Consider the following 12142-nt stretch of genomic DNA (forward strand, 5'->3'; position numbering starts at 1 on the left):
ACACGCGTGAGCCAGCTTGTTCAGCTGGAAAACTTTTTAAATGTCCTATCTTTCAATTTGAATAAAAATATTAAATTGAATTTTAAAAGTTTTTCTTTTCTACTGTTTTTTTTTAACATATCAGAAACTTGCTTTGTTCATTGTGTACTAAAATCTCATTCCTAAAGGAAAGCCTCTAATTTAAAATATTGTCTTAAGATAATTTTTTTTTTTCCTAAGGCTGTTTGGGCACTTGGTAATATTGCTGGTGACAATGCAGAATGCAGAGATTTTGTTTTGAATTGTGAAATACTTCCACCTCTTTTAGAGTAAGTACTTTATCACAATTAAGTATGTATCAAAAACTATATACTCCACGATATTCTACATACATAATTAAGTTCTTCAGTCATACTTGTAAATTTGTCTTATGGTTATCAAGCCTGCAGTAGCTTGACAGTAGGTAGAACCAAGAGAAATTTTCAAATTTTTATCTCTGTCTTTTATGTTCCCTTAAACCACACGTAACGGTGGTCATTGCTTACTTGATGCTTACTGATCTAAAATAATTATTCTGCAAAAACAAGGATATATAGTAGTTTATAATACGATAAAATTTACATATTGCTATAGTAGGGAATCCTTAATACTTGAACAGACAGTATATTTAGGATGTCAGTATGTTTTAAATTTTATTAAAAGAACCAAGATTTTAAGATAGAGATTTTTCTTTCAGGATTAGAGTTTTACTTCAAGTGATTTATCTAGTAGTTTCTTCTACTACTTTACGTATTTTTTTAAAACAGAAATTACCCTATAATGTAAGGTCCTTTATAGAAATGACATAAAATTTTTTGAAATACAGGTTTATACATATTGTTTATGATTAAGAGGATCTTTATGTAGGATAAATGCTAATGGCAGGTAGTGAAGAAAAATACTAATCGAGGAGATGGTTAGAAGTAAATATTTTACTCTTCATTTCTGCATGGAGGTGCGTTTTCCATGCTCTCCAGCTGAGGAATTGAATAGGAAGAATAAATTTCTAGACACTAGTTTTCAAAAAACATTTTACTCTAGCTTTCTGTGGACAGAAGTTATTTCTTGGCATGGTTTCACTTAACCAATATTAATCGAAGATCTGTGTACAAACCACTGAACTACTCACTATAATTTCATTTATTATGGGCTTAAAGTTAATGGTCCATAGTAATTGAGAATTTAGCTGAGCTATAAAAGAAAGTACTGATTTAGAGTTCAATATGAATCATTTTGAAGTCTGTACTATTAAAAACATCTCTTAAAGTTTCAATTTGAGACTTGTCTCACCTGATTTATGTGGTATATAAATTAACTGAGCACTTTTTGTTTTTGTTGTTCTGTCTCTATGTCATTTTATTATTTGTTAATATCTCAAGTAGGTAGTGGTTTATGAAGTAGTAAACATTTCTTAGGTCTAATCTCTTTAAATGTCCTAAGGAGTCTTTTAACCATGACTGAAGAAACCAAACTAAAAAATAAAACAAAGGAAGAATAACCAGTACCCAGCTATGTAGTAATAGTTATAAAAACAATTTCAGGCTGGGCGTGGTGGCTCACGCCTGTAATCCCAGCACCCTGGGAGGCCAAGGCGGGTGGATCCCCTGAGGTCAGGAGTTCGAGACCAGCCTGACCAACATGGAGAAACCCCGTCTCTACCGAAAATACAAAATTAGCTGGGTGTGGTGGTGCATGCTTGTAATCCCAGCTACTCAAGAGGCTGAGGCAGCAGAATCGCTTGTACCCAGGAGGTGGAGGTTGTGGTGACCTGAGATCATGCCATTGCACTCCAGCCTGGGCAACAAGAGCGAAACTCCATTTCAGATAATAATAATAATTTCCAAAAAGGGTATTAAAAAGTTGGAAAGTTTCAGAGTTTCATTATAAAACTTCATCTTAGAAAGTTTCAAAGTATTTAAAAAAATAAGAAAAGTAATTAAAAGGAAGTTAAGTTAGATACTCTCTCTGGAGTTGGGCAAAAGGAAAAATTTTCAGCTTAAAAAATGATTATGCAGGCCGGGCGCAGTGGCTCACGCCTGTAATCCCAGCACTTTGGGGAGGCCGAGTTGGGTGGGTCATGAGGTCAGGAGATCGAGACCATCCTGGCTAACACGGTGAAACCCCATCTCTACTAAAAATATAAAAAATTAGCCGGGTGTGGTGGCAGGCGCCTGTAGTCCCAGCTACTCGGGAGGCTGAGGCAGGAGGATGGCTTGTACCCAGGAGGTGGAGCTTGCAGTGAGCCAAGATCGCGCCACTGCACTCCAACTTGGGTGACAGAGCGAGAGACTGTCTCAAAAAAAAAAAAAATGATTATGCATTATTTGTTGTTCACATTGTAATTCACATTTAGTAATGCTTAAGTAAATGTAAAACTTATTAATGTATCATTTTATCTGTTTGAGTGATATTTTAATTTATTTTATTAGTATTCATTTGATTCTCAGTAAATGTAAATCTTTTACTACTATAAACTATCCTGATACAATTTTGCTGTAATTTAACTCAACTTTAATTTATAATGTAGCATATTTGTACTTTCTCATAATAACCCCATTAATACAAAAAAAGAACAATAGTATACAACAGGGGTTGGCCAGCTTTTATCTCTCAGGTCAAATCTGGCTTGCTTCACGTTTTTGTAAATTAAGTTTTATCGGAACACAGTCACACCTATTCACTTACTTAATGTCTTTGGTTGCTTTCATGCTACATCAGCATAGGTGAGTAATAAAAACGAGAAGGAGGGCCTGCAAACCCTAAAATATTTACTGAAAAAATTGTCAACTCTTAGCATACAAAAGCAGTATAACTATTTTATTTCTAAATCTGTTGTATTTTGGGGAAATCTAACATCTATTTTTAGGAAAGCCTTTAGAACAGAAACTTTTTCTAGTGTAATAGAATACATGTAACCAGTTTAACCATTTTAAAGTATACAATTTAGTGGCAGTAAGTAGATTTACAACATTGTACAACTATCACTACTATCTAGTTCCAGAATTTTTTTACCACCTTAAACAGAAACCCAGTACCCATTAAGCAGTCACATCCCGTTTTGCCATCACCTTGTGCCTTGGAAACTACAAATCTGTTTTCTCTCTCTATGTATACTGTATATATCACATAAGTGGAATCATACAATATATTACCTTTGTGTCTGGCTTCTTTTAGCTTACTGTTTTCAAGGTTCATCCATATTATAGTGAATGTATCAGGACTTCGTTCTTTTTATGGCTGAATTATATTCCATTTTATGCATGTGCCACATTTTGTTCATTCATTAATAGATGGACACTTCGGTGTGTCCACCTTTTGACTACTGTAAATAGTGCTCCTATGAACATTCATGTACAAGGTTTTGTCTCAGTACTGGTTTTTAATTCTTGTGGGTATGTAAATACGTAGGAGTGGAATTTGGTAATATGGTAATTCTATCTTTAATTTTTTAGAGACTACCAAACTTTTTCACAGCAGCTGTACCATTTTACATTCTCCTAGCAATGTATGAGTGTTCTAATTTCTCTATATCATCACCAACACATATTATCTGTTATTCTGATTTAGATCATCTTAGTGGGTGTAAGTTGACTTTTTCATTTCTATAAAAAGGTCATTGTCATTTTGATAGGGGTTTCATTTACTCTGTAGATCACTTTGAGCAGTATTGCCATCTTAATAATATTAAGGCTTCCAATTCATGAACCTGGGAAATCTTTTAATTAATTAAGGTCTTTAATTTTAACAACATTTTGTAGATTTTAGTAAACAGGTCTTATACCTCTTTGGTTAAATGTATTCAAAAGTATTTTATTCTTTTTTATTCAAATGTAAATGAAGTTGTTTTCTTAATTTCTTTTTTGACTTGTTCCTTGGTAGTGTATAGAAATACAACTGATTTTTGTGTGTTGATTATTTTTTTTTTATTTAATTTGAGACAGGGTCTTGCTCTGTCACCTAGGCTGGAGTGCAGTGGCGTAATCTTGGCTTACTGCAGTCTGTGCCTCCCAGGTTCAAGCGATTCTCGTGCCTCAGCCTCCCAAGTAGCTGGGATTACAGTCGTGTACAACCATACCTGGCTAATTTTTGTATTTTTAGTAGAGACGGAGTTTCACCATGTTGGCCAGGCTGGTCTTGAACTCCTGGCCTCAAGTGATCCATCCCCCCTTGACCTCCCAAAACTCTGGGATTACAAGTGTGAGCCACCACACCTGGCCTGTATGTTGATCTTGCATCCTGTAACTTTGTTGAATTTATTAACACTAATAGTTTTTTTGTAGATTGTTGTGGATTTCCATATATTAGATCATGTCATCTGTCAATAATGTTAGTTTCATTGCTGAGCATAATGGCACATGCCTGTAGTCTCAGATACTTGGGAGGCTGAGTAGGGAGGGTCGTTTGAGGTCAGGAGCCTCCCGGGTTCAAGCAGTTCTCATGCCTCAACTCTCCCAAGTAGCTGGGAATACAGGTGTGCACCACCATGCCTGGCTGATTTTTGTATTTTTGGTAGAAATGGAGTTTCATCACGTTGGCCAGGCTGGTCTTGAAGTCGAATTTGAGGTCAAGATCATTTGAGGCTGTAGTGCACTATAATAATGCTTGTGAATAGTCACTGCACTCTAGCCTGTGCAACATAGTAAGACTCCATCTCTAAATTTTTTTTAAAAAAAGATAGTTTCATTTCTTGCTTTCCAAGTTGGCTGTGTGAATTCTTTTTGTTGCACAGTTGCTTTGGATAGAGCTTCCATTACAATGTTATTTAGAAGTGGCAAAAATGAGTGTCTTTGTCTTCTTTCTTATCTCAGAGTAAAAACTAACTCTTTCACCATTCAGTTTGATGTTAGCTATGGTTTTTGATAAATGCCCTTTATCCTGTTGAGGTAGTTTCCTTCTATTTCTTTTTTTTTCCGAGACGGAGTCATGCTCTGTCGCCAGGCTTGAGTACAGTGGCATGATCTTGGCTCACTGCAGCCTCTGCCTCCTGGGTTCAATTCTCCTGCCTCAGCCTCCCAGGTAGCTGGGACTACAAGCGTGCACTACCACGCCCAGCTAATTTTTGTATTTTTAGTAGAGACAGGGTTTCACCATGTTGGCCAGGATGGTCTCGATCTCCTAACCTCGTGATCCGCCCGCCTCGACCTCCCAAGGTGCTGGGATTACAGGCATGAGTCACTGTGCCTGACCTGTTTAGTGTTTTTATCATAAAAGGATGTTGAGCTCTTTTAAATACTTTTTGCATCCAATGAGATAACTTGTTTTTTTAAATTCATTATATTAATATGGTTTATTATTTTGATTGATATTTGTATCTTGAACCTTCCTTGCATTGCTTGGTTAAATGCCATGTGGTCATAGTATAAGCTGCTAGATTCAGTTTCCTAGAATTTTGTTGAGGATTTTTGTATGTATATTCCAAAGAAATATTTTTTCTTTTGTAACTTTTGTTTTGATGTCTTTGTCTTTGGTATCAGGGTAATGCTATCCTCATAGAATTGATGAGGAAGTGTTCTCTTTTTTTTTAAAAAAATTTTGCGGCTACATAGTAGATATGTTTGTTTATGGGGTACACGCGGTGTTTTGATACAGGCATTCAATGTGAAATAAGCACATAATGGAGTATCTATGCCTTCAAGCTTTTATCCTTTGAGTTACAAATAATCCAGTTACATTCTTTCCATTATTTTAAGTGTTCTCTTATTTTTTGAAAGGGTTTGAGAATTATTCATTAATGTTTGGTAGAATTCACCAGTGAAGCCATCTGGTGCTGGACTTTTCCTTTTTGGGAAGTGTTTGATTAGAATTCTATATCTTGTTATAGTTCTATTTAGATTTTCTATTCTTAAGTCAGTTTGGTAGTTTCTGTGTTTCTAAGTGGTTTTTCATTTCTTCCAGCTTATCTTTCTTGGCTTTTGATGATAATATTCTCATATAATTTTTTTTGTTGAAGTGCTGATAGTAATGTCTCTACTTTCATTCTTAATTGTAGTAATATTATTATATATATATATATTTTTTTTTTTTTTTGAGTTGGAGTCTTGCTCTGTTGCACAGGCTGGAGTGTAATGGCATGATCTCGACTCACTGCACACTCCGCCTCCCGGGTTCAAGCGATTCTTTCACCTCCGCCTCCCAAGTAGCTGGGATTACAGGTGCATGCCACCATGCCTGGCTAATTTTTGCATTTTTGTAGAGACATGGTTTCACCATGTTGGCCAGGCTGGTCTTGAACTCCTGACCTCAGGTGATCTGCTTGCCTCAGCCTCCTGAAGTGCTGGGATTACAGGTGTGAGCCACCGCGCCCAGCCAAATTGTAGTAATATGAATCTTTTTCCTTTTGTCCATCTAGATAAAGGCTTGTTTTTGTTGATTTTTTTTTTTTTTTTTTGGTCAAAGAACTGCCTTTTTGTTTAGTTGATTTTCTGTAGTGTTTTTCTATTCTGTATTTTATCTCTGGTCTTAACTTTATTTTCTTCCTCCTGCTAGCTATGAGTTTTGTTTACTCTAATTTTTATAATTTCTGAAGGTGGAAGGTTATCTTTTTTCATATGGGGTGTTAACAACTATAAATTTTTTTCTGAGTATTAATTTCACTACATCCCTTAAGTTTTGGTGTGTTTTTATTTTTTATTTATCTCAAAGTATTTTCTGCATATGTGTGTGTGTGTGTGTGTTTTAACTCACTAGTTATTTAAGAGTATGTTACTCTACTCATAGTTCTGAATTTTCTAGTTTTCTCTCTGTATTTTTAGTTTCATTCCATTGTTGTCAGAGAAGATACTTTTTATGATTTCACTTTTCAAAAATTTATCAGAGCTCAAGTGATCTGCCTGCCTTGGTCTCCCAAAGCCTCCTGAGTAGCTGGGATTACCGGCATGTGCCACCAAGCCCAGCTAATTTTTGTATTTTTAGTAGAAATGAGGTTTCGCCACGTTGGCCCGGCTGGTCTCAAATCCCTGCCTCACGTGATCCACGTGCCTAGGTCTCCCGAAGTGTTGGGATTACAGGCGTGAGCCACTGCGCTCGGCCTAGACCATGTAAGTTTTTAAGTGATACTTCTTTTTCTTTTTGAGACAGAATCTTGCTCTGTTGCCCAGGCTGGAGTGCAGTGGTGCAGCCTCGGCTCATTGAACCTCCGCCCCCAGGTTTAAGTGATTCTCCTGCCTCAGCCTCCTGAATAGCAGGGACCACAGACACATGCCACCATGCCCAGCTAATTTTTGTATCTTTAGTAGAGATGGGTCTCACCATGTTGGTCAGACTGGTCTCGAACTTTTGGCCTCCCAAAGTGCTGGGATTACAAGCATGAGCCACCACATCTGACCCATGTGTTACTTCTTCCTGATAGATTGACTTTTTATCAATATATGATGTTCTTCTTTGTCTCTGAAAACAATTTTTGACTTACAGTCTAGTTTGTCTCATTAGTGTAACTATTCGGATCTCTGTTATTATTTGCATGGAAAATCGCTTCTCGGCCTTTTGGCTAAGATCAAGTGTATTATTTGCATGGAAAATCTTTTTCTATTTCACTTTCAACCTATTTATGTCTTTGATTCTAAAATGAGTCATTTGTAGACAGCATCGTAGACTTATGGGTTTTGTTTTGTTTTGTTTAATATATTCTGCCAGTTACTACTTTTAATTTGAGAGTTTAATTCATTTACATTTAATATAACTACTGATAAATGGGGACTTACTTTTGCCATTTTATTATTAGGTAAGCTTTTGTAGAGACAGAGTCTCGTTACGTTGCCTAGGCTGGTCTTAAACTCCTGGCCTCAAGCGATTCTCCTGCATTGTCCTCCCAAGGCACTGGGATTATAGGTGTGAGCCATAGCACCTGGCCATTGTTATTTGTTTTCCAAATGTCACTTTTTTTTTTAAATAATTTTTAGTATTGATTCCTTTCTTGTTTCCTTTCCTATTTTTTTAAAAAGTTTTTTTTAATGTACCCTAAGGAGTATAATTAACACTTTAAACTTGTAACCACCTTGATTGAATTACTTGCAGTTTACCTTCAAAATTATACAAAAACACTACTCCTATACATTTCTGTCTCACCCTTCTTAAGTTGTTATTGCCACAAATTGCATTATTATACATTGTGTGCCCAATACCCTAGATTTATAATGATTTTTTTTTGCATTTTACTTTTAAGTCATGTAGGGAAAAAAAGAGGAATTACAAACCAAAAAATCCATAATACTAGCTCTTAGAGTTACCTATGTAGCTATCTTTAGCAGTATTCTTTATTTCTTTGTATGGTTTTGAGGTATTGTTTATGGCCCTTTCATTTCAGCATAAAGGATTCCCTTTAGCTATTCTTGTAAAGCCAATCTGCTAGTGATGCCTTTCCTCAGCTTTTGCTCATGTGGGAATCTCACTTTCTCCTTCTGTTTGGAAGGATTGTTTTGCTGGATATTGAAGTCTTGGTTGAGAGCAGCACTTTAAATATGTCATCCCATTGCCTCTGTCCTTCATGATTTTTGATGAGAAATCGGCTATTGATCTTTATGAGGAATCTTTGTACACTACGGTTCACTTCTCTCTTTTTGCTTTCAAGATTCTGTCTTTGTCTTTTGATTACTTGTGTCTTGGTATGTGTCTTTTTGAGTTTATCCTTAGAGTTTATTCAGCTTCTTGGATGTGTAGATTCATTTCTTTTATAAAGTTTGAAAAGTTTTCAGTAATTATTTCTTCAGATATTCTTTTTGCTCCTTTTCTTCTTGGATTTCCATTATGCATATATTGGTATGCTTGATGGTATTTTACAGCTTTCTTAGACTGTGTTCATTTCTTGTCATTCTTTTTCTTTCTGCTTCTCAGTTTGAATAATTTCAATTAACCTATCTTAGGGTTGTGGATTCTTTCTTCTCCCTGCTCAATCTGCTGTCAAACCCCTATAGTGAAATTTTAATTTCAGTTTTATACTTACAGCTTCATAATTCCTATTTAGTTCCTTTTTATAATGTCTGTTTCCATAGTGATGATTCTCTATTTGTTGAGACATTGTTTTTCTAGTTTTCTTTAGTTTTTTTGTGCATAGGTCCTTTAGCTCTTTTGAACATATTAGACAATGAATTTAAAATCTTTGCATAGTAAATCCAATGTCTGTGATTTCTCAGGGAAAATTTCTTTTAATTTATATATTTCACTGTTAATGGACCACACTTTTAAAATTTCTTTGCATGCCTCATAATTTCTTGTTGAAAAACTGGACTGATTATTGTAACTATGGTAACTATGGAAATCAGATTCTCCTCTCCTTCCAGGTTTTCATGTTGCTGCTTGTTGTAGTTATTTATTTGGGGACTTTTAAAATTAATTTTATAAAGCCTGTATTCCTTGTCATGCGTGGTCTCTGAAATCTCTTTTCCCTTAACTCAGTGGGTAGCTAGTGGTTTGACAGCAGAGAGTGCTTTAAATATCTGGAGCCAAAAATAAACAAAAAGAAAAGTCTCCAGGTTTTTACAGATTGGCCCTGCATTGAGCCACCTCTTCAATTCTTAGTCAGGCTGATTACAGCTATGACTTAGCACTACTTTACTCCCTGCTTGTGCTAAGCCTAAAGGAAAACTAGAAGTAAAAGCGTAGGTCTCTTCATGTTTTTTCTGATTGTGGACTCTGCCCTGGACATGTGCATGGGCCTTCAGATTGTCTGATACATGTGGGAGCTTTTCCCATCCCTCATAGCCCAAGTATCTTACTCCCCACCTTTCCAGCCAGGTTTTCAACATGTGTCTTGTTTGCCTCAACTGTATCTTTTGTTGAGGTTTCAACATCTCATTCATTTGCCTTTTAATGTTTTTGAGGACCATTCTTTATTTACAAAGCTACTTTTCCACCCTGAGAGAATTCCCAGTTATGCAAAACAAAGGCAAGCCCTTTGCATCAGTTTTTCAGGGAGCCTCCAAACAGGTCAAAACAGACAAACACAATTTCTTGGAAACAAGTTCTGCTCTACTCCTTCCAGAACCAGGAACCCACAGTGAGAACTCAGGCTGCTGTCTTAAAGGTTGCTGCCAGGCTGGGGAGGGGGTTGTGTAAGAGTAGGTTAAAATGCCAGAAAGCTTTCCTACTACATTTCAGCCCTTTCCTGGTTAAAAGTTATCTTAGTTGCCATAAACTTTTGACTATCTTCAGAGTTCTAATAAACTTGATTCTGACAGTGTTTGCAAGTTTCTTGGTGTTCCTGGGAGGGACAAGCACCTGGAGTTCCATTCTGCACCATTTTTGCATATGTCACTCTAAAACAGGGATTTTTTTAACCTAGGTTCTTTGTACTTCTAGCAGGTTTGTGGAGGTCCTTAGGAGGTTAACAAACTCCTGAAATTGCATGCCAAATTTTGATGTATGTGCTTTTTTTCTAAGGTAAGGATCCATTATGGTCTCAAGGGGGTCCACAACTCTAAAAGTTTCAATTACTACTATTTTAGGGGCTCTCCTATTTAAATAACTAAAACATAAAGTTATGCTTTGAAAAAAATACCTATAAGTAGTAACTCCTTAAGAGCTGAGAAGAAAAATTCTCATTTTAGGTACTCAGTAGATACCAAGGTTCATTGCAAACTAGGTAAAAAAATACTAAGACATACTCTGTTAAAAACACAACAAAAGAACTTCTCTTGTCAATAGGTAATCTTTATATAATTTAAAACTGTATTCCTTGCTTTCTGAATTCATATAATATATTATTTTCATGATTAAAGAAATTAATCTGGCCGGGAGTGGTGGTTCACGCCTGTAATCCTAGCACTTTGGGAGCCTGAGGCAGGTGGATCACGAGGTCGGGAGTTCAAGACCAGCCTGGCCAAGATGGTGAAACCTTATCTCTACTAAAAATACAAAAATTATCCGGGTGTGGTGGCAGGCGCCTGTAATCCCAGCTACTTGGGAGGCTGCGGCAGGAGAATCGCTTGACCCAGGGGGCAGAGGTTGCAGTGAGCCAAGATCGTGCCACTGCACTCCAGCATGGGTGACAGAGTGAGACTCTGACTCAAAAAAAAAAAAAGAAAAAGAAAAATTAATCTAGTATTCTTTTTAATATATATAGAAATAAGTAAATTTCCCACGGCATTCTCTTAAGAATTCTTTTAAGAATTCAGATTGTAGATTCACTTTAGAAAATAGAACTGTAATATGCTTATTTTGCTTGTGAAAACATAATGAATTTTAGATTCTTTTTTCGTATTTTACTAGTTTGAATATCTTATAAAATATATTGGAGAGAAATTTTGTGTTATGATAGCTAAAGAGGAAAAATGAATGTAAGGTGATAATTCTTTTTTTTCTTTTTCTTGGCAGGTTATTAACAAATTCAAACAGACTCACAACAACAAGAAATGCTGTGTGGGCCCTCTCAAATTTATGTAGAGGCAAAAACCCTCCTCCAAACTTTAGTAAGGTATGAGTAAAATACACAAATTAAAATATTTGTTTCCATAAACCTAAGTTTCTATATAATAGCTTTTTGATGTTTAAGGAACTCCACTTTTTGTTTAGTAATTATTTTCTTTATTGACCAATGTTTGCACATATACAGTATTCAAAAGCTTTACAATATAAAGGAAGTGTCCCTTGTACTTTTCCTCACACACCTTAAATTCCTATGCCCAGAGGCAGTCACTGCAACCACATGTATCAAGGAATTGATTTCAGAAATCTTCTAGTCTAGCTCTCTCATTTATAGGAAAATAAGTCCCCCAAAAGATTAAATAATTCCTTTATGTTCACCATTTGTACTTTTTCATTGTAACTTTTATCTCTTAGGATATCTGTTTCCCTATCTACTGATATTTTGCCTCTAGAAATACAGATGATGAATTAATTCCCAGTTTAGTTGTATTGTTTAAGATGCTGTTAGGAAGGTAGAAAGGGGGTAAATTTTTAGAATACCATTGTACTTCTTTTGAATTTAGTATCTAAAATGGCACAATGACTCTAGCACTAAGAGAAGTTTAAACTTTGGTAAAGATCTAGTGATAAAGTTTCTGGGGATAAAAAATAATACATTTCTAATTCACAAAGGTAATGCATGAACTAGTATGCCTTCTCATTTTTACTTTGCATTTCATTTCATAAGATATTCAAAAGACACAAACTCAAGAGTTGAGATTTAATA

The 12142-nt window shown here is 35.7% G+C and overlaps 1 protein-coding gene and 1 pseudogene across 6 annotated transcripts in view; both read left to right on the top strand.

Moving 5' to 3' along the window:
* The window catches only part of KPNA5 (karyopherin subunit alpha 5), a 64141-nt gene that overhangs the window by 27157 nt on the left and 24842 nt on the right, over positions 1–12142 (top strand). For all 6 annotated transcript variants that reach the window (XM_034962751.4, XM_063604997.1, XM_034962746.4 and 3 more), the window contains 2 exons: positions 220–308; positions 11326–11425. In XM_034962751.4, the coding sequence (XP_034818642.1) occupies positions 220–308; positions 11326–11425 (189 nt within the window). The remainder of the gene's footprint in view (positions 1–219; positions 309–11325; positions 11426–12142) is intronic.
* Positions 7485–7563, top strand: LOC112440321 (U2 spliceosomal RNA; annotated as a pseudogene).

Source organism: Pan paniscus, chromosome 5 (genome assembly GCF_029289425.2).
Source record: "Pan paniscus chromosome 5, NHGRI_mPanPan1-v2.0_pri, whole genome shotgun sequence".
Lineage (NCBI taxonomy): Eukaryota > Metazoa > Chordata > Mammalia > Primates > Hominidae > Pan > Pan paniscus.